At 33.6% G+C, this 21,848-nt stretch overlaps 2 protein-coding genes and 1 non-coding gene across 12 annotated transcripts; 1 reads left to right on the top strand and 2 right to left on the bottom strand.

Moving 5' to 3' along the window:
• Positions 1 to 971: 971 nt before the first annotated feature.
• On the bottom strand, positions 972 to 1,077 carry LOC121215139 (small nucleolar RNA R71). Its single transcript, XR_005910868.1, has one exon. It is a non-coding gene; the product is annotated as a small nucleolar RNA R71 (small nucleolar RNA).
• A 4,626-nt stretch (positions 1,078 to 5,703) lies between these two features.
• Positions 5,704 to 11,097, bottom strand: LOC107910644 (protein trichome berefringence-like 7). 3 transcript variants are annotated; one of them, XM_016838576.2, is made up of 4 exons: positions 9,519 to 11,097; positions 8,355 to 8,513; positions 7,442 to 7,749; positions 5,704 to 6,178 (listed from the first exon to the last, which is right to left on the bottom strand). In XM_016838576.2, exons 1-4 carry the CDS (start codon positions 10,379 to 10,381, stop codon positions 6,159 to 6,161), a joined length of 1,350 nt encoding a protein of 449 aa, XP_016694065.2. In that variant the 5' UTR covers positions 10,382 to 11,097; the 3' UTR covers positions 5,704 to 6,158. The 3 variants fall into 3 exon arrangements, with proteins under 3 accessions (XP_016694065.2, XP_016694064.2, XP_016694066.2); XM_016838575.2 differs by having other exon boundaries at positions 5,960 to 6,228; XM_016838577.2 differs by lacking the exons at positions 5,704 to 6,178; positions 7,442 to 7,749 and adding an exon at positions 7,762 to 8,248.
• Positions 11,098 to 17,078: 5,981 nt separating this feature from the next.
• On the top strand, positions 17,079 to 21,619 carry LOC107910645 (proline--tRNA ligase, cytoplasmic). Of its 8 annotated transcripts, XR_005910137.1 has the most exons (8): positions 17,080 to 17,329; positions 17,481 to 17,575; positions 17,665 to 17,764; positions 18,576 to 18,710; positions 19,051 to 19,269; positions 19,504 to 19,597; positions 21,051 to 21,185; positions 21,253 to 21,619. XR_005910137.1 is itself a non-coding variant. In XM_041088254.1 (5 exons), exons 3-5 carry the CDS (start codon positions 19,126 to 19,128, stop codon positions 21,077 to 21,079), a joined length of 267 nt encoding a protein of 88 aa, XP_040944188.1. In that variant the 5' UTR covers positions 17,084 to 17,529; positions 17,665 to 17,764; positions 19,051 to 19,125; the 3' UTR covers positions 21,080 to 21,619. The 8 variants fall into 8 exon arrangements, 2 of the variants coding, with proteins under 2 accessions (XP_040944188.1, XP_016694067.1); XR_001687706.2 differs by having other exon boundaries at positions 21,051 to 21,619; XR_005910140.1 differs by lacking the exon at positions 18,576 to 18,710 and having other exon boundaries at positions 17,079 to 17,329; positions 21,051 to 21,619.
• The last annotated feature ends 229 nt before the right edge of the window (positions 21,620 to 21,848 follow it).

Below are 21,848 nucleotides of genomic sequence, written 5' to 3' on the forward strand. Positions count from 1 at the left end.
AAGATAAGTAGTTCTTGCTGACTTGTTATTCTAGTCGATGATCAGAAGATCTTGCTAGGGTATTGGCTAGTTGATTAAACAAGAAAACTTGAAACAACGGTTGTCATTATCGAAGCAAGCTAATCACCCATGCTCAGATTTGACAGATTTTTCTATTTGATTTCTCGTTATTTATTTATTTATTTTCTTTTTACTATTATTATTACAAAAATCCCAAAAACCTTTCTTTATATTTCATCATAATATAATCTATCTAAAGTACTAATTAGATCTATTTTTGCTTAAGTTAGAGTTAACTTAATGCTCGCCTCTCTTGGGTACGATCCTCGAAGTACTCACCTACTCCGTTGTAACTATATTACAACCTAACCCGTATACTTGCGGATACCACCTTCTTAATATATCTTGTGTAGACTTTCTACTCTTGACGTTGGTACATCTGGAGGCGATCAAAGAGTTGGCGCCGTTGCCGGGGAGGCAACGTCAATAATTTGATGTTAATTTTTTCATTTTGATAGAATAATTAGGAAACTTTTAAATTATAGCTACGATTTTATTTTCTTATTTTTACTAATTTCTTTACTCTATTTGGGTTTAGTGTATGACTTATAGTAGGGGAACAACTATAGAGCCAGTCATAGATCTAGAAAGAATAATTCTTAGGAACCGCCGATAGCAACAGTAACTATGAAATCAAGCCAGTTATGGTCCAAATGACCTAGAATAATTTACAGTTTCGAGGAAAGATGATGAAAGACCTGAGTCAGCATTTAAATCAGATCTTTCAGCTTTGTGACACTTCTAAAGATAACGGGGTCATGGATGATGCTATTCATCTTTGGTTGTTACCCTTCTCATTAATAGATAATGTCTTTTTTGGTTAGATTCGTAGGCACCAGGGTCCATCACAATATGGAACGAGCTTGTAGGAAAATTCCTAAAAAAGTTCTTCCCTATTAATAATATGGTCCAGCTAAGGAGAGAGATTACAACTTTCAAACAACTAGACGAGTAGAGTTTTCTTGAAGCTTGAGAGCGTTTTAAAATACTAATCCAGAAATGCCTACATCATGGACTACCCAAGGACTACAAGTGTTCGATAATAGGCTGGATGCACACGCAAGGTCAGGATTGGATGGAGCAACAGGATGAGCCTTAATAAACTGAACGTACGAGGATGCATACAAATTAATAGAAAATATGGTAATAAACTCCAGCCAGTGACCAAATGAACTATATACATATGTCCAAAGACCATTTACGATAAAGGTTGTCCAAGAGGATGACAGATATTGGCAATTAATGGACAGAATCAACTACATAGAGTCTACAAATTGTAGACTATTCATATATGGAGGGGACAAACCGCTTTTCCATTATATCAACAATCCAACCGAGGACGTGAACTACATTAAAAATAGGGGTGGAAACCCTTATTCGAATACTTACAATCCTGGATGGAGAGATCACCCGAACCAAAGATGGGGAGGAAATCAAGGAGGATGTAATAATTCTAATCAAGTCAAAAATGCTAACTATCAACCTCCTCATTTACAGAAACCTCAGAAAGGACCAACCCAAATGACTATACTGTATGTGGTCAAATCTTGGATCGGATAGAGGGGGAAATGCAGCCAATGAGAATAGATGTGAAGCAAGTGTAGTCTAAGTGCACTAACTCAACAAAAAAATTGACTAAACTGGAAGGTTAGATGAGCCAATTGATGAGTATGATGAGAGATATCAAAATACAAATTAGCACCAGCATCTCTAGTAATACTAAAAATAATCCTCGAAAGAAAAGGAATGAGCATGTGAAAGCAATCGCGCTCTGTTCGGGCAAAGTCTTGAGTAGCCCAGAAACTCTAACACGAGAGGAGACAAGAAAGAGTGTCGAAAACCTTCAAGAGGACCCCGAAAGGCTAACAAAGAACTAAAACCAGAGGAGGTAACTGAACCAGCAGCTAAGCTGGAGAAAGAATCAACTGCCATCACATAGGTACCACTCCCTTCAAGGTTGGAAGAAAGACAAAAATAAGATACAGATGAGTTTGTAAGCATTTTGAAGTTGTTTCAAATGTTAAATGTTAACTTGCCCTTAATTAAACTAACTGAGAAAGTCCCTAAGTATGCCAAATTTTTAAAAGAAATCATTTTTAGGCGTAGGAAAATTAAGGCGAGTAAAAATGTTAATATGAGTGCTTCATGTAGTGCTATTATATCTAGACAGGTTCGCTAAAAGCTAAATGATCCGGGAAGTTTTACAATTCCCATAGAGCTAAGGAGCATCCATTTCAATAAAGCCCTATGTGATTTAGGAGCCAACATCAATTTAATGCATTTATATATATGTGAAAAACTTAGGTTAGGGAACCTTAAGGACACGCAAATTACACTACAATTGGCTGACAGATCTTCAATGTATTTGAAAGGAGTATTGGAAGATATGTTAGTCAAGGAACGCAACTTTATTATTCCAAAAGATTTTGTAGTCTTAGACTTTGAAGAGGATCGTGAGATACTCATTCTGTTAGGCAGACCTTTTCTAGCTACATCAAGATCCACCATTGATTTAGAAAAATATGAATTAACCATGAAGATTAATGGTGAAATAGAAAAATGTGGTCACTAATCTACCGTAATTCAGGATAGTAGATTAAACTAGTTTTCACATTTAAGGAGCTTGAATACAAGTATTTTTGTTATGTTTTAAGTAAGTTTCTTTAGTTTTACATCCAATAAAATGTGCACATTGAGTCTTTTATAGACCTTAAGGATCAAATGAGGCCTAAGGGAGAGCTAACGTACTTCGTAAGTGTGCAGGATACCATTAGAAAGCATTTCAGGTAAATACTGGATGTTATGTCGTAACATGGAAGATCTGATGTCACAACATAGAGAGCAGAATAGAGAAACTGAGAAATTGACCTCATTACCCAAAACCACTAACTTTCGATACGAACCACTTGTACCTTGACTAACTGACCTATTAATAAAATCTAATAAATCACGATTCACTATTATAATATACTTAACTCATAAATATTAATTAGATATATCTACGGATTAAGCTTCGTCCTCCCTATGCTCGATACTTTATTGTCTTAAGACCTTCCACGCAGCTCTCAATTCCACGATAAGCTACTTATTCTAAGTATTTCTTTGGTCAAAGATATATTGTTGCTCCTTGAAGCGACATCTTTGCTAGAGAATTACTCTTTAAGATGTCCTAGTTTCTCTTAAGTCTCTAAGTCATGAGGCTGAAGACCTGGTGCCTTTTAGTGACAACCCTAGTCTAGTGGAATGGGAGTTACGGTTGGTGGAGGGGGTGCAACTGTAAAACATTTTTCTGCTTCTTGCAAGCAACAGACTATATGGTCAAATGGCCCAGGAAGAGTCGCGCTAGGTTGCGATTGAGGCAATGCAGCTATCGAGGGAGTTGAGGTAACTGGAAGAACGATTCTTATTGGTGTAACATGAGTGGTAAGGTTGGTGGCTAAAGGGTCTTTCAAAGACTTCACCAACTGTTATAAGTTGGTGAGAAGGATGCTTGGGTATTGCAAATAAGTTCCAGCAGGCATAAAGGCAGAAAGAAGGGTTTATGTAAAGTTCAAGCCAATAGAAATACTTAAGATAGGCGGGATGTAAGTGTTGAGTGAACTAGAAGAGTTGACTTAGTCAGCTGGGTTATTGATCTGGTTGGTTTGATCAGCTAGGGTGTCATTTCGAGATTGAGAAGTCATGTTGTCCATGATCATCGCACCTATTGTTGATACAGTGTACAACAAAGGATAAGTACGGAAGAGAGAAGGGTGGTTGCTATGGAAGTCGGTTCACCTTGTAGAGGTGAAGAGCTGGAGGTTATTGATGGTTGTGAGAAGAGAATGTAAAAGATGAAGGCTGAAAAAGTGTTAACAGAGTGGAGGCTTAGTATTCTTGAAAAGCCGATCCATTCTTTATTGTTCCTAGAGGTATGTCTAAGTAGGGGTCTCATGTAGGATGGTGTTAACGTGTTGGACATGCCATATAGCCATCATTACAGAACGTGTGAGGGGATGTCTTCGATGGGACAAGGATATCTGTGACAGGACAGATGTTACCATTCATTCTGACTCTAATGCAATAAAGCAGTTGAGCCCACGTAATGTTTGGTGACCGAAAACTTCATGTTCCCAATGAAGATTAGGCCATCTATTTGCCAAGTAGTCATCCTAGAATGGTGAGCTTACAAGTGACCTCCCTCCTTGCTGGTGGTAGGCTTACTATTTAGTAGTCATCCCGAAATGGTGAGCTTACAGGTGACCTCCCAACTTGCTAGTGGTAGGCTTATTGTTCAAGCATCTTCTTGGCTTGCCATGTACACTAACATGGATGGGGATATAACATATATAATATCTTAAAAATTTAAAATATAAAAAATAAAAGGTAATATTTAATTTAAATTTTCTTAGAATAATTATTTATTATTGATCATAACTAAAACTCATTAAAAATAAATATTTGTTTGGTATTAATATATATATTTATATATTTAAGCTTGGTTTTCAAATAACTGTTGGAGAGAAGGAAATGAAGGAAATTGTGGAAGCCTTTGGAATTCCAATAGCCCAAAACCCGACATATATCTAGGAATATCATTTATTGTTTATTGTTTATTGTTTTTTTTTAAAACAGTAAATAAAAAATAAATTTACACTACCAACACTTGTTGGATCGAATAATAAAAAGTTTGATTTTCTCTCATGTCTTGAGTTTGAATATTGTAGATGAAAAAATAATGTTGGGAGAGCTTACCTCGCATTTAAAGTTTAACCTAATTCGACTTGATATTTAGTTAGAGCCCATATTGACTAATAGACAATAAATAAAAGGTAAATTGTAATATTAGACACTAAATTATGAGTATGTTGTTTTTATCACTTAATTAAAAAAGTTACACTTTGGTCATTAAACTATTCAAAAGTTTTCATATAAACTACTAGGTTGTTAAAACCGATGCTACACTGCATATACCAATTGAAAGCTCTCTTTCCCCTGGTCTAAAATTCAATTTTTTTCATGAAACAATTTTAGACGTCACAAATCTCCGAGCCAAATTCAAACAGCTTTTTTATTCGATCTTTGACACTGACCGTCAAATTGACTTGGATCCAGTACTCATAGTAGCCATCAAATCGTCTCTTGGAACTTACTAGCAGAACGTAAAAAAATATTTAATAGCCTAGTAACTTGAATTATTTTTTTTGAATAATTTAATGACTTGAATGGAAATTTTTGAATAATTAACCAACATTATAACTTTTTTTTAATAAAATAACAAAAAATATATATTCACCCATAATTTTAGCGAGTAATAGGTATAATATAGCTTAAAGAAACACAAACAACGAATATACTAATTGCTATGCATGGACAAAATCTAGTATTATTTGGAGATTCTCTTTGTTCTTTTTTTCTTAAAGTTGGGGGTGTTATGATTGGCGTGTTACCTTTTCCTCTGATCAAAATGGTCAGGATTTTGTACAAATGAATCAATGATGGGAGATTTGTTGCAGAAATTTGGAATAGCAGGAGGTCCAAATCAAAGAACTTGAAGAGTGAAAACCCACTCAAGCAATGGAATTGCGTTGTAAACTTTCTGATCAGCATTTTGAATCAAAACTAAAATTCAATGAAGCAGAATTGTAATAAACCATTCGAGAATGGATTAAACAAAAATTTTAAATGTTTAAATATATGATGTGCTCAACTTCAACAGGATGTCTTAAAAGGACACTAATGACAAGTACAACAGCAAGATTATATCTATTTTATGTGTGAATCATCAAAATTTTGACATCTGAACAGACAAAAAGGGACAAGCTTGTTACATCCGAATACCCAATTTTGGCTGTTTTCTCACCTTCACCTTCTAAATGTAAAAGAACAAAAGGGGGGGGGGTTAAGGAAAAGGCAACAATGAATGAAAAACAAACAAACACCAAAAAAAATATAAGCTTCTCTCACAAATTGCTTTATACGTGTTACTCTACATCTTCTGTAAAAATCAAAAATAAAAATTGGGTGCTTTGTCATACTGGTTGCTTGATGTGAGCCAAGAAACTTCAATCCATGTTTCATTTCGTGCTTCGGCGAAGAAGGTGCATGCAGAAGAGGGTTCAATCATGGGTCATCCAATCTGCATCAATCATATAGCTATCAAAGCTGATCTAAGTACCCAAAACTCACCTAATTTGTTCAAACCCGAATTAGAACCAATTTCATATGATCAGAAAAAAAAAACACTAACGTTAGATCAACTCAAACCTAAATGATTTCAACTAAAAAACAATTAAATCCAAAATAATTCAAACCTAAATAAACTGGAAACGAAAATGATCCAAACCAAAATTACTCCAAACTAGCTAATATAAAACATATAAACCTTTGAAGATCATATTTCTTAATCACAAGTATCCTTTTAATTATATAAAAACATTAAAAAATATTATTATAAATTAAGTTCGCTTTACACAATTATATATTATAATTCTTTTTATTTTTCCTATTTATGAAACTACTCTTAAAAAATACAATCAACTAGTTTGGGCTCATATCCCAACATTTGCAATGTTACCTATGTTCTGATAAAATCTCACTGTCTACTCAATTCATTCAAAATGGAACAACTTAATTACAATTGATAAAATCTGACTTTGTCTACTCAATTCATTCAAAATGGAACAACTTACTTACTATTGATAAAATCAGACTTTGTCTACTCAATTCATTGAAGATCCAATTTGGTTTGACTTTAAAAGTAGATTTAAGAATGATCCAATTCCAAAAAATTTGAGGGTCAAGCCTAAATGACTAGAATAAAAAATTACAAGAACCAAAATATGAACTGACGTCCATTAGACCCAAAATAACCCAACCTAAAGTAATCCAAACCAAACCCAAGACGGCTACTGATTTGACATCTCTAATCAATCACTGAGAGAATCTGTTCATGTTATGGATACCATCTAAGAACATAAAACATTTCTTTCCTAACTCTGCTTGTAGAGATGGAATGATTTCCAGGAGCAAGGACAACAAATAAAAATCTTGAAAAACATATAGCCTATGTTGCTTTGACTCTTCATTTTTCTTGAAGTACACTTGTCCTATGCTAGTGTGTCAGGCACACATATGACAATGTGACCTCCAAATACATGGAAAACCTTAAAAAGTCTAGCCATACTCATATAAGATATACATCCATATTTTATACTTACCAGAACCCAAGTAACATAGCATACAGTAATAAATTAACACAAGCAAGCGATTAATTATGATCAAGTCATCAAGCCTCTTAAGTGTTTGCATTCAGGTTGGAACATACATATCAAACTGTGCACTGCATAAATTACAAATGAAAGAAGCTGAAGAAGTGAAATCAGAAAGAGAATGAACTCACACTGCTTTCCGTTCACTGCAGGAAGTCCATAATCGGCAAGCAGGTACGAGAGGAAAATTTCATTCCAGATATCAGGTAAGCCAGGAAGACACCAATGGCTACAATCAGGTACCATTGGATTGTCACTCCACCCACCCACATGTGCATCTCTTCGGAAAGCTGACATGGAAGTTACTTGCAGAACGGTTATAGGAACAGTCATATTCTTTATCACCTCAAATATAGTCTCTGAAAAAATGCTTCGTTCCCTCCCTTCAGTTTCTAACAATGGGTTCTGGGTCACATTGCAAAACCTACGGGATTTTTCACTGATGCAGAAACCAGAAAACAGTAATGGTTTACAAATTGACAAACACGTTTCATTTGGAAATTACCCAAATAAGCAAATAATGTAATAGATAATATGTAGATAATTGACCGCATAAGGAAACCATGAAATAGACCCAACTCTAAAGCCTTTTTATCAGAAGAATGAAGAATGAAAACAAAATTAGGAAACAGTGAAGCAGATATCAAGTTGTGAAGTTGTTCAAATTGTACATACAAGCCAATTCAGGGTAGTTTGCTGCAAAAGAGCAACATAATATCTGCTTGTGGGATGCGAAAGGGATAAGAGGGAGAGAATAGCTTATAATGGCATTCAAAAAATGAACATGCATATATGCCACTGACAACAGGACAATCCAAAATAAGGATATAAAACTTATTTAATTTAGCAACTAAAAGGATTTCCTTTTGAGTGTGCTTTTTGAAATAGCCTCATGGTGCAGCTGAAAGTTCCACTCAGTCATTGGTACAAGCATTTCCCTGCTCAAAGGGCCGGCTGAGTTCAATTCCCCCTTCCCCCAAAATTATACTTGATGAAAGCAAAACAAAAGAACATAAGAAAGAGCATCATAGTATCATTGGTTACCTCCAGTGTGATGGCTCAAATGTTCTGAAAAAGACAAGTGTTCTGTTTGTGTCAATCGTGTTCTCAACCCATGATGCCCAAGTACCTAATGCCATTTTGAATGCAGCAGGAATTGACATTCCAAGCTTTACTGAGTTCCCAACCTGGAAGTAGCAACCACTGCAAAAGAAGAATATTAGGAAATTTTCTTACATGTGTATGTAAAACCATCTAGGAAATGTCTTTTAAGTTAGTCATAGTAAGTTAATTGGATACTAAATGGTCAGAAAAAACACATTTACAATACAACAAAGGCCGGTAAGGTCTGACCAGTATTCTCTTTCAGTTTAGAATATTATGAATTGAACCCTTCAAGCATTAGTTTAAATTGAAAAAGCTGCAAGTTAACAGTCGTAGAGATTCAAATTGAAAAAGAAGCACCATAAGAATTCATGTAGAAACTATGAAATAGTCTCATTAATTATTGTTGTATAAAAGTTTAGTCTCAAACTCTTCACTTGCGGCCAAACCTTACAGTACCAAATACTTGAATCATTGCAACCTAAAAAAGAGATAAATACTATTAATTGAAGTAGACTAATCCCAATTCAGGTAGTCTCCTAGAAGTAAAACACTAAAATGACTTATTTGCAGGGACAATTGTGGGTTTCATAATTTGCCCTGATTCTGAAGTGCAACAGGGTAAGTGTTCCTCCACTAAAGCATCCTTTCATAGTCAGAATTCAGACATCCATCGGAAAAAGTGACAATAGTAAAAATGCTGCACAAAAAGTAAAAGATAGAAAGTACACATATAGGCCAACTATCTAGGAAACCTTCCACAAGCTGCTGCCACAGCTAGTTTTCCACTCTATAAGGTCTAAAAAGGGAAGGTGGAGGAGAAAGGAAGGCAGAGAAAAGGGAAAAAAGAAACCTTTCCTTAAGATTCAATAATGCGGACTTTGAATAAGGGAAAAACATATATAATCCAAAATACAGAGTATCATTTACACAAATTATATAAATTTGGAAAATGACAACGCAAAAGAGATTACAGCAGTGCTTTGTAAGTGCTACCAAATCATTCATGAGAACCCAGAAATTAGAGGATCTTTCTCTAGAAGTCAACATGAAATTGAATCTGTGTCATGATATAAGTTTATAGACAGACAGAAGGCAACTTACGTTTCAAAAAGCTTCCCTGGAACCCACCATTGTCCAGTGTTGAATATAAGAACATCTGCATTAATCCACTCATTGCTAACATCATCCAATTTATCCAACTTAAGGGTTGACCTAACACGCTTTGGTGCATGTCTAGGCATCCAACCATGTTGCACCAAGAACACTGAGCGAAAGAACTCAATGGTAAAATTGAAGGAAGTAAACCGAACACCTAGAAATCTGATCCGTTTTGTTATCTTATTGCCATTAACTTCATAAACACTCTTCTTATCTTCTACTCCAGTCATGAGCAAGCAAATCAATGATTCCCACTGCGTTCTACTCATAGAATCTCCAACAAAAACTATCCTTTTATCCCGGAGCATTTCCAGAACATTGTGAACATTAAACCTTGGAATATCACAATTTTTTGGTTTCCATCTCCATTTGAGATAATCTCTATCTTTCCGGCCATTTCCCAAGCAATTGAATCCTTGTTCTGCAAATGGACAATCTGAAGCATTGTAGAATGGGTAATCATCATCTATAACCCAGCTTCCATCAAAAATATCACAAACGTTGCTTGAATCATTGAATTTTAACACACCATGTCCATAAAATGCTTGACTCAGACTAGGGAGAACATATATATAACCCCCATGAAGTAGTATAATAAAAGAAATCAAAGCCCCAATGAGAATAAGGACAGGAAACAAGCGTGAGACCCAGCCCAACCTATGATAAACTCTAGAACTAGTGAAACACAAAGGTTTAGCGCTTAGAACATTCAAAGCTTTGGGGCTTGAAACATTCAAAACTCTCGGGCTTTCAGCATTCAACGCCCTTCGGTTAAATGATGTACTCCTACTAAAATTATTCACCATCTCAATCAATTCATAATGCCAACGTATTCAAAGTACAATTTTTGAAACTAGGCATCTTCCTTTTACCATCTTATCTCACCAACATTCAACAAACTCCCAACCAAAAACAATGAAAACTTTACAACTTCAAGATCTTCAATAGCCCTTTTCTCTATAAACAACTTCAAACCCATTATAGAATTGATCCAATGTATATGCCAAACTAACGATTAAAAAAATTTCACCATCAGTTCAATCAATATTCCCCATTCGGCTCAGAGAAGTACAAGAGTTTCACAGTAGAGCAACACATCACATCAAAGTAAATCATTCAAGTACAAAGAAACCAACACATCTATGCATATTTAACACTCAAATTACAGCTTTTTCAAAAATTCAAGCTGAAAGCTATGATCTACATAACAACCCATTTCGCATCAGTGGCCAATGAAACAAAAGGGTTTCCCAAATCTCAAGAAAGACAGACCCGGATTCCCAAAAGAAAAGAATTCAACAATCTTGTTTTAAGAAGAAGAAAGAAGATCTTACTTAGCTGGCGGACGAAGGCAAAGTTAGAGAGAAATATAGCATTCAATGAGTGAGAAATGACAGAACGCTTGAATGGAAAGAAATGGGGAGATGAGAGAGCTGTGAAGCGAAGGAGATCGGAGAGGTGGTTAAGAGAAAAGGACAGCAATACATCAAAATCAAAAACGAAATGTACAAACAAATGGCTAGCGAATGGAACAAGTGCTATTATAATTATTTATAACCATAAATTAATATTAATACATGAACCAAAAAAATATTGATCTTCTGTTAAAAAAATATTTAAAAAACAATGTTTTCTCTCACCCGTTTAAAATATATTTATATAAAATCAATAAAAACTAAAAAAATATATAATTTTTAGGCATGACTTTCAAATTTACAAAATATATATATAATTTTAGACATTAATTTAATTTTCTCTGTATGTTTTCACCTTTAAACTTTATTATTTGTTAAATCATCTCAAAAAGATGAAAAAGTTAGCGATTGTTAACTTCGTTGATGCAATATACACGTTAATTGTCATGTTAGTAATTAACTAACTTTTTGTAATTTAAAATTTTCAAAAATATATATAATTTTTTTAAAAATATATAAATATTAAAAATATTAAAATATTTTTAATTTTAAAAAAATTAATCAAGTACTAACGTGACATACACGTAAACTGTCACATTAGCAAAGTTAACAAACATTAACTTTTTTATCTATTTTTAGGTAATTTGACAAAAAAAATACAAATTTAAAGGTTAAAAAAATGAAAAATTAAATGGAGGACTAAAATGATTTTTTTTCTTACTATAATGTAGTTTAATATAATAACTTAATAAATAATTGGATATTTGGAAATATATTATTAATTTGTTATCCCATGCATCTTATGTAATACCATTAACCTGTCCCAACAATTGGTATGGATGAGAAATACCACCTGAACATTTATGGAGCAAGATACTTGACTTTTTTTTGAGAAAATATATATTAGATAATTTGTATGAAATGATTAAAAATAGGTAAATCAATTTTTAGTATTCCAAAAATCATGTTAAGCGTTTAAAAAAGGTTCAAAGTGGTTCGGGGTCCAAAATAGCTCCCAAAGCAACTCCTAACATAATACGCATGAAACATGCTTTAAATTTAATTAAGGATCAATATCATAATGGTGGATTCTTTCATTATCTCGGTGATCTGTGTTCTTCAGGTGCATCAAGCTTATTCATTTTTGTGATTTTTCGCACCAGTCACACCGTGAACTCTATTTTAAACATTGCCCCCTCTCTTGATAAACTGATTCGCGGACCTTCCATTTGTGATCTCTATGTTTTACGTCCTGGCGAACCTCCCCGTATTTATTATCCCGGTGGATACTCGTATTTAGTGTCCTGGAAACTACCCCGTGTTTAGTGTCCCGACGAACTACCCCGTGTTTATTGTCCTAACAGACTACCCCGTGTTTACTGTCCCGATGGACTACCTCGTGTTTAATGTCTCGACGGACTACCCCATGTATAATGTCTTTATGGACTACCCTGTGTTTAGTGTCCTAGCAGACTCTGTTGGTTTCTATAGCCTATCTATGGTCTTATACATTAGACCTCTTTTAAGGTGTTAGCTCGTAGGACCTTATCACCGACGCGGTGTCGCCCCATAGAACTTGCTGACCGCCATCGTGGTGTTGCTCTATGGAACCTAATAATCGTCGTCACATGTCACATAGAAGGACCAGTCGATATCACTCTATTTCTCATTTAACATTGATGCTTGAACATCATAGTGTCCCCTCCGCAAGGACCAAAGCTTCGCACATCATGGGTTGCACTTAGCAACACTGTATGGTAGAATCTTAACGGAATTCCATTTCCCTATTCATCCGTCCATACGTCCAGTTCACCATAACTACCTTGATGCTCAAACACTGAAGTGTCCCCTCTGCAAGGCCCGAAGCTTCAAACATCACAATTTGCACCTAGCAACACCGTATAACGGTATGTAAAACACTCTTTCCCAGTCTTAACTTCATCTAAACCATCAATTATTCTCTCATCCATACTTCGCCATTTTGAACATGAAATCCACATACTACGACACTATATACCCACACAAAGTATGCCAAATATTCAAGCATCGAGAAGTATTCATAAACGAACAACAATCGTTCATACAACATTTACATACTACCACTAGTCTATGCGCTAATGGCATACCCGTTCAACACTTTTCAATCACAATCACAATATGTAATGCAATGAAGTATTTCTATCCAGAAGCATAGCACCATAAATTACCTAAAAAGTAGAGTACAAAAACTCACATTGTTTCCTTATCCTTGATAGCTTAGCTTGTCCAAACGCTAGAGCCTTCTTTGTCTTAACAGCTAAGCATGAAAACCATTTATTGGTTAAATTAAAGATGTTCAGCCCTTACAAACCCAAAATCCATAATTGTACAGAAGCTTTTAAAAGTTCTTACTCTGTTTCTTTCTTCAATCCACAAGTACAAAGAGATAAGGAAAATTACCAGTTCTTAAGTTTCTCTACTACCAGACTTCAATTCACACAACTGTTGCGACATGTAAAGCTTCTTTCCGCTACATCCTCTTTCTTCTTCAGAGTGACTAAAGAAGATGATGCTATGGTGAGAAAAAGATTGGAAAATAGAATTGAGAAAATTTTGTCTCCACAAACACCTATATGTATATATACCTTTAGCACGATTTTCACCGACCATGTCTACCATTCATCCTTAATCATGTTGGCTCACACTATGGAACCAACTGGTTCTATTCTAATTGAACTATAATTGAGATCCAACTAATAGCAATTTAGCCACTAAAAATTCTGAATTTCCTGTGGAGCCCGACATTCACTACTCCTTTCAATGTAATCCCAACTTTCCTTAGATTTTGGGTCAATAAAGATACTCAGGTGTTATATAAACACACATAGCTGACAATGGATTTTGACACCAATCGTTTTTAACACCAGGATGTTGAACATTGTTTTCCAAAAATTTAAGGAAAAACATTCATCCAGGAAAGGGTTTTTGAGTCATTGTTGACTCTATGCAATGAGATTTGGGACTTAGCTAATTATCACGAATGGGCTGATTTTTGTTTAACCCTAAAAGAATCGAATTTCATCCCCATAATCCAAGAAATTTATGCTTCACTGAAATATTGGAAAAACACGAGACTACGAAATGACATCTATACACATTGAATTATTAGGGGTATACAAGTCCTTGTCATTCCTAAAGAAATATGTAAATATTACAATGCTCCATATCATATGGATGATTTTATTAAAAGTGTTAATTTGAATTTTATAGAAATATTGATATGGATAATGTAATAAATTATCTAAAAGAAGGGAGGGTTCAGTGGGAACGTCACCCCCACACTAATAACCCATTCTCATTTAATCAAGTGATTATGTTCCCAATCACTAAAATTTGGATACAATTTTTGTGTACTCAAATTTCACCTGGCCTTAACATGTCTAATGTTAATTCTTTTGAGCTACTTTGTTGTATGTTATTTTGCAGAGGAAATAGGTTTGAATAGGGACATGGATTCACCAGTCTATGGTAAAGTGCATTAATGGCCCGAAGGCCAAGATATTCTTCCCGCACCTTGTGACGACACTATTCTAGAAAGCAAATGTTCCAATGACTGCCACCGTTACACACATTGGTTTAGCGAGCCAGATCAGTTCAGGAGATTGCATCGGTAAAGACCGCCTAAGTTACGAGCTTAGACCGTATAAGGTTGGTAACTTCATAGTGGAGAACTTTGTAGAACTTTGCCAATACTGTGGAGTACCATTTTGAGTGATGGCGAGATTATAGTTAGAGAGAGGACCTTATTAGACGAACTTTTTCGCTACTTGTATTTTTAGTGTTTCTACTAAAGTAAGTATGATAGCTTCACTACACCAAAACAGGGTTTTAGCGGCGTTTTTAGCAGCGTTTGGACAAAAAACGCCACTAGAAATCGAGCATTAGCGGCGTTTTACGTAAAATGCCGCTAAAGATCGAGCATTAACGGTGCATTTTAAAAAACACCGCTAAAAATAAGTATTAGCGGAGTTTACCAAGAAGCGCCGCAAAAAAGAAAGCCGAACGACGCCGTTTTCAAAGTTTTGAGGCATTTAGCGGCGCTTTTGATAAAGCGCCGCTAATGCTCGAGCTTTAGCGGTGTTTTTGAAGAAGCGCCGCTAATGCTCGTGCCTTTAGCAGCGTTTCGGATAAAGCGCCGCTAATGTTGGCCTTTAGCGGCGCTTTATCAAAAACGCCGCTAATAATAAAATCTAAAACCATTTCAATTATCTCATTCTTTAATATATTCTCAAGTAATGTTTCAATTATATATTTTTTATTATAAGTTGAAAAAAATTAATATTTCGTTGTATTTATTATATATTGGTCAAATTTACATTAAAACGATAACAAATAATATTGTTTAATCCAGAATGTTTTTTGTTAAAGAGAAGTCCTAACTCCTAACTATTTATTATTATTTTTCAATCACAGTTTATTTAAACTACTTTACTAGAAAAATATATTAAATTATGAGTAAAACAAAATATCATAAAACTTAAATTGTTGTGTTGTAAAGAATAAAAAATAGAATAATTTTTTATAAGAATAATAAATTTTGATAGTTCGACTATATAAATCAAAGAAAGTAATATAAAACACCAAATATCGTGATAAATAATGAATTAATGAAAGAGTAAGGTAATACATGAACACAACAATGACCTAATATATAGTACCTACTCAAGAGTAAGAACTGAAAATGAATGAAAAGGGACAAATGAGGTTGTTACTTGGTCTAATACCCACAAGAAATTAATACTAGGTTTTTTAGGCTGAGAAATGGTTATAGGAAAATATTATAAATATTGAAATTCGAATAAAATTTATTAAATATTTAATTTTAGAAAATAATTAAGTGAAGTTGGGATTCAATTTAGCTAGTAAAGTCAGTGGGGCTAGTTGGACGATTTGCTCTCGAAAAGAAAAAGCTGTTTGTTTTTTCTTGATAACAAAAATTTGTTAGCTGAGTCTCGAGTCTAGAGTAGAATGCTGCTTCAGGCGGTATAGTGGTAGTAATGGACAAGTAGGTCTAATTTATCTGAATAGCCCAATGGCAAAAGAAAGCAAATATCTTATATTTGCAATCATTAATCGAATTAATTTGGGTACTTCGTTAGGGTGGGTGAGTGGCGAGTGCTGAGGTCCAGGGTTGGGAAAACAAAATGAGTAGAGCAGAGCAGGGTTTGCATTTGGATTTGGGTCGGGTTAGTGGATAATGATGAATAAATATCATCATAATGTTTATTATTTTAGGATTACAGTTTTGAGTTCAGGGTTTAGGTTTAGGGCTTAGGGATTGGGGTTTAAGGTTTAGAGTTTACATTTTAGTGTTAATATGAGGTTAGTGTTTACGGCTTATAAGATAATGATCAAATTTACTGTTTTAGGGCTTGATGTTTATGGTTTACGGTTTAGCGTTAATGATTTGACTGTTACAATGCATGGTTTAGAGTTTAAGGTTTAGGTGTTACCATTTTAAGGTTTATGGATTAGGTGTTACCAATGTCCAATTTTAAAAAATTTTTCAACTTCAAGCTTGTTTTACCCGAATCACCCATTTCATTGTTTAAAAACAATAAAAAAATATAAATCTAAGCCTAATCATATTTTGGACTAGGTGTGTTGTATGGGTAGTGAACATTTCTAATTATCATTTAAAAGTAAATAACATATATTTTTCTAAATTTTGAAAGGTTTAATATTTTTCGTGATTTAAAATTTTAAAATGAATTTTAAAAGATTTTAAATTTTTTTAAAAATTTTAAAAAGATTTTAAACTTTTATTTTTATAATATTTATATACTTTTAAAGAAAAACCAAATTAATAAAAATTACAAACATTAAAGAATACAAAATTATTTTATCATTTTTTAATTACTACATTGATGATTTTAACCACAAAATTAGATGTTTAAATTAAAAAATAAAAAATTTAATATCTCAAAATTTTAACCGCCAAATTAGATGTTTAAATTAAAAAATTTTAACCTTTATAAAAACGCCACAAAAAATTAATTTTACTTAAAAAAAAGCGCCATTTTATAAATTTTCCCCCCTGAAATCCCTCCCTAATTTCCCCCATTGAAACCCCCAACTTTACAAACACACCGTCCTTTAAAACTTTTAACGCCATACCCATTGCTATTTTTTCTTCCTCAACCTCAATTCTTAAACGCCCAAATTTGGAACCCTAGATTTTTCTCTGCAGAACTTTTCTTAATCCACAAGCTTTAGCTGCTCTATGTGATTCCATCACAGATCCGAAGAACTTTTCAAATGTACAGCTCCATTTCACTGCGCCCCCTCTTCCTGATCCTGGTACCATCTTTTAATTTAAGAATAAACAAAACCCATGTTTCATTTTCTTCAGTTTCTGTTAACGACTGTTCATACCAGTGTTTATGTTAACACCTGTCACCATCTCTTCTTCTTTCCTTGTTTTTTTCTATCCATCTCGTGGAAACCGCAGTTTGGCATTCTCAGGGTGGCACCAAAGCTCCTAACAAAATAAAACAAAAGTAGAAACACTTTTTTTTGGATCATTGGGTTTTCAAAGTTTTTAGGGTTGGTTTATCTTTTCCTTTTTGGTTTTGAAAGATTGTTGTGGGTGGTTTTGATTGTTTATTTTTCTTCTTTGTTTTCATTTTTGTAAGAGAGTGAAGATCATCCAGGTGTTGGTGGTGGACCCAGTCATGACTGTTGACGAGAGTAATCCATTGGTCTTTGTTCAACCCAATGCCCTCAAGTTCGTTTGTAAGTTCTACCTTATCTCTGTTTTCACTCCTATGCATGCATGTAATGCATACATTCATGATTCAATTCCAAGGTTATGTGATCAACTTGTACATAGGACTGGAGATGACTGTTCCTTTGATAAGTTTATGGAATTAGATTATGAAGACTCTAGTGACTGATATGTTTTTTGGATGCTAGCACATACCCATTCAGCATCCTCCCCCAATCAGAGGAAATGCCAAAATAATTTGTGAAGCTTGACATGGTGTTCTTTACAAGATGCCAGTTTTATCTTTGTATCAATTCTTCAATGTGTGGCTAGTTTATATTTTGCTATTAGATGCTGGTTTCTTTGAAATGCTAAATGTCAATGCAATCTTTGTCTTCAGCATATGGTTATTTTGGAAAGTTTTTGAGGAACAAATTTTTAAGCTTAGTTAACCTATGTTTTCAGTTGAGCTTGAAAAACCAAGCTTTTGTTAAAATGGTGAACACAAAAATCAAACTATTTTGATTTTATCTTTTAGGCAAATAGTGTGGGCTTTTGATGCACCTAGAAAGTAATGGTTTTGATTTTATAACGTCAGTGCTCTTTCATTGATTTTTCACTCTAGAATGTGCTGATAAGAATTTGATCATAAAATTGTTGTTATATGCACCTTCAGCTTTTTAATTCTTTTGTATGACTTGGGGAACCTATACATGTTTTACTTTTATAGAACTTTTGGAAGTTTTCTTTTTTTTTTAATTTTTATTTTCCGCCTTCCCTTGTCAACGGTTTAATTAAATTTATGATGCATATGTACTTTAAATTTTTTGATTCTTGCAGGTTCTTCAAATGCAATTGCAAATTTTGATAGCAATACTGCTAACAGAAGCCTGCAACTAGAAAGACAATGAGCATGTCGAGATTCTCATTTTAGTGACGGTGCTTCTATTTGCAACAATAATGAAAAATTTAAAGGTCAAAAAACTTATTTTGAATACGAACATGCCTAACGTTTTACCAACTCAAACCAAAAGAAAAACCGGATAGCTTATTTGTTTAATTATTACGTAAAAGATGGTTATTTGCTGTCCATTTTCCTATTAGTAGCCTTGTGCACTTCTCTTACATGTCCTCGGAATTCATAACTTCTAATAGTACTCAAAATTATGCTCTTTAAGTCCAAAACAAAATTACGTATTTTCTTAGCTCTTTAAGTTCATGCAATTAACCCTTTTTTTTCTTATTTCTGCTTTCCTTCTATTCTTTTATGTATTATTTTCTTATTATTGAAACCAGAATGTGTTTTATTGGACAGGTGCGTGCAGTTTGCCGTGACAATGGAGAAAAGACTGATATCTCTAGAGTCTTTTAGGTTGAACAAGTAAAAGGAATGTTGGATAAGATTCAACAGAACTTATTCGATGTGGCAAAACAAAAAAGAGATGCCTGCATTGAAGTTGTAAAAACGTGGGATGAGTTTGTAAAAGCTCTTGGGCAAAAGAAACTGATCTTAGCTCCTTGGTGTGATGAGGAGGTATGACTTTAATTTGTAGAATCCTTATTATTTATAGGGATCATGACAATTTAGCATTTAATTGGTATTGTTTTAATGCTTATTTGTTACCCTTTTTTCTCAGAATTGCATCATTAATCATCATTAATCTCAAGTATTTTGTTAGGCAACAACATGAGCTGGATCATATTCTAATCTCTCGAGGCATATGTAGCTCATTTTTCTTAAATGATGTTTTATGTTTTGTATATATAGGAGGTGGAGAAAGATGTGAAAGCTCGAACAAGGGGTGAGATGGGAGCAGCTAAGTCTCTTTGTACCCCATTCGAACAGCCTGAACTCCCAGAAGGTACTTGACTCCATCCATGCAGGCATTTATTTTAAATAATTTAAAGAATATGAAATTAACCCTTTTCCATCCAAATTTCTTTAGAGCAAACAAGGTTTTATATATAAAATTATATATATTGTCAATGATTATGTTTGATTGATTCTACTGGAGTTCAGAACCTTGACAGAGCCGCTATATAAGAAGCTTAGTTGGCATTTCAATTCATCTATAGATAAAATAACATTTAGTCTTTAAATTTGTCCAATTTAAACCCTGATTAAAAAAATAATTTATAAAATAATTTTTTATTTTTTTAATCAAATAGATAAACCCTGATTTTGTTTTGGACTGCATCGATAACATTGACACAAAGGTATCATCATGACTTATGAACTTTCAGTTTTACCTATTGGCTATAAGAATTTTATATAACGTTGCAGTCAAATATTGGCTTTTCACCATATATAGAACTCCTAATTTCTTTATGTGGTTCATGTTATGCTCTAATTTATGTTTTATTTTTCATTATTATGATAGTGCATGGCTAATCCTTCTATTTGCTTGTTTGATATTGCACCCATCTAAATCACGAGTAAGCAAGCAATATAAGTTATTCAGCTGATTGCTAATAATCTGTCAGCATAAAACACTGTTTCTGGAATTGATGCTTTTGGATAGGCAATAATAAGTTAAAAAATACAATGTAGTATAGGGTGGATGGAGAGGGTTACTGCATATTGATAGGACATAGGTTGCAAAGCTATATGGAAAGAAAATTGAGGGGTTAATAATAGGATTTTTTTTAATGGCAGAATGATGGAAAATACTAGGAAGATTTGGTGCTTATTGTTGAGTCCAGCATTGTGTTTTATGTAGGGTGTAAGAAAATTGCTCAAGGAATTTAATTATCTACAGTTTTTGCTTCTTTCCAATATTTTAGGGGTTTGGCAATACTTTTTATATATATTTAAGATTGGTTACTTTATTCAGTAATAGAGGATTAAGATCTGCTTTGCTACTTAGTATGTACGAAGGTTAGGTTTTGCTTCTAGATACGTATTTTATTTTAGTATCAGTAGCTTTAGGTTATGCCATATTTATGTTTTTGTATTTTTATTATTTATTGTGATTTGAGCTTCTGGCATTTTATATTATTGATTCTAAATACGGTGAAGTTGTTTTGGAGTTGTCAATCATTCTAAAATGGGGGCTCTTTGCGCCTGTGGCTTTTGAATCTACACTTGCTACTGCAGTTTTCTGGTGGTTGCTGATCTTATGATTGGTGTTTACTTTGGGGCCTTGTCCAATTAGATTTTATTTGGTTTGGAAAAACTTTAATATCTTATGCTTGTATTTGTTATTTTGGATATCCAATTTTACTCTTGTTTATCTATTGCATTAAGAAGACATTGTTTAGGGGTTTATTTCCTGCTATCATTCACTTTACTCTTTCTCAAATTTTTGCTTCTAGGTGAGACACCGTTTAAGGAAAGATTATGAGATTGAGGGTGGAATTCGTGTTGTTTTCTCTTTAGAGAAACCTAAAGCTCAACTGCTTCCTTTTAGAGGACCAAGTGGTGAGGAAGACAACCCTTCAGATTATCAAGTGAGGATGCTTGCTTCTTACTTTTGCAGTTTTAAAGTACTCTGTTTGATGGCCTAACATCATGCAGTGGGGAAATTCATCCAATATATTGAAGCAGAATTTGAAATGAGAATTGAAAGTACATTTGGATGGAGCTAAAGCTGTGTTTCTTTTAGCGATATATTTGAACTTGCTGGTGTTAGGTCCCTGGTTTTTGCTATCTCTAGATTTAAGGGTAAAAGGAAAAGGAAAATATTTTGATCTACATTAGTATGTAATCTACATGTTTAATCCAACAATTTAATGTGTTATTCTGCTGTTAGATAGTACCTGGGCAGGTTCAACAATTTAATGCATTGTATTTTTTATTACCTTGCAATGTGTATAGTCATAGGTAGGTTCAACTAATCAGTCTGTTTTTCATATGTATTATTTATTTTAGTTTTGATTTTAAATTTTTATTTTTACTTTAATATTTACGACAACTTGAGTTCTAACTTTTGGATTTTAATTATGTTATTAATTTATTATTTTAAAATTTAAAACTAAATTCATTAATTTTTATATTTAGTTTTAAAGTTAAAATTTTGATAGAAAATTTAATTTAAATAATATTTATTTATTTATCCTTAAAAAAATATATTTAAAGTTCAAATTTAAAAAATAAAATATAATATAATATTT

The sequence above is a fragment of the Gossypium hirsutum genome, chromosome D02 (genome assembly GCF_007990345.1).
Source record: "Gossypium hirsutum isolate 1008001.06 chromosome D02, Gossypium_hirsutum_v2.1, whole genome shotgun sequence".
NCBI classification, from domain to species: domain Eukaryota; kingdom Viridiplantae; phylum Streptophyta; class Magnoliopsida; order Malvales; family Malvaceae; genus Gossypium; species Gossypium hirsutum.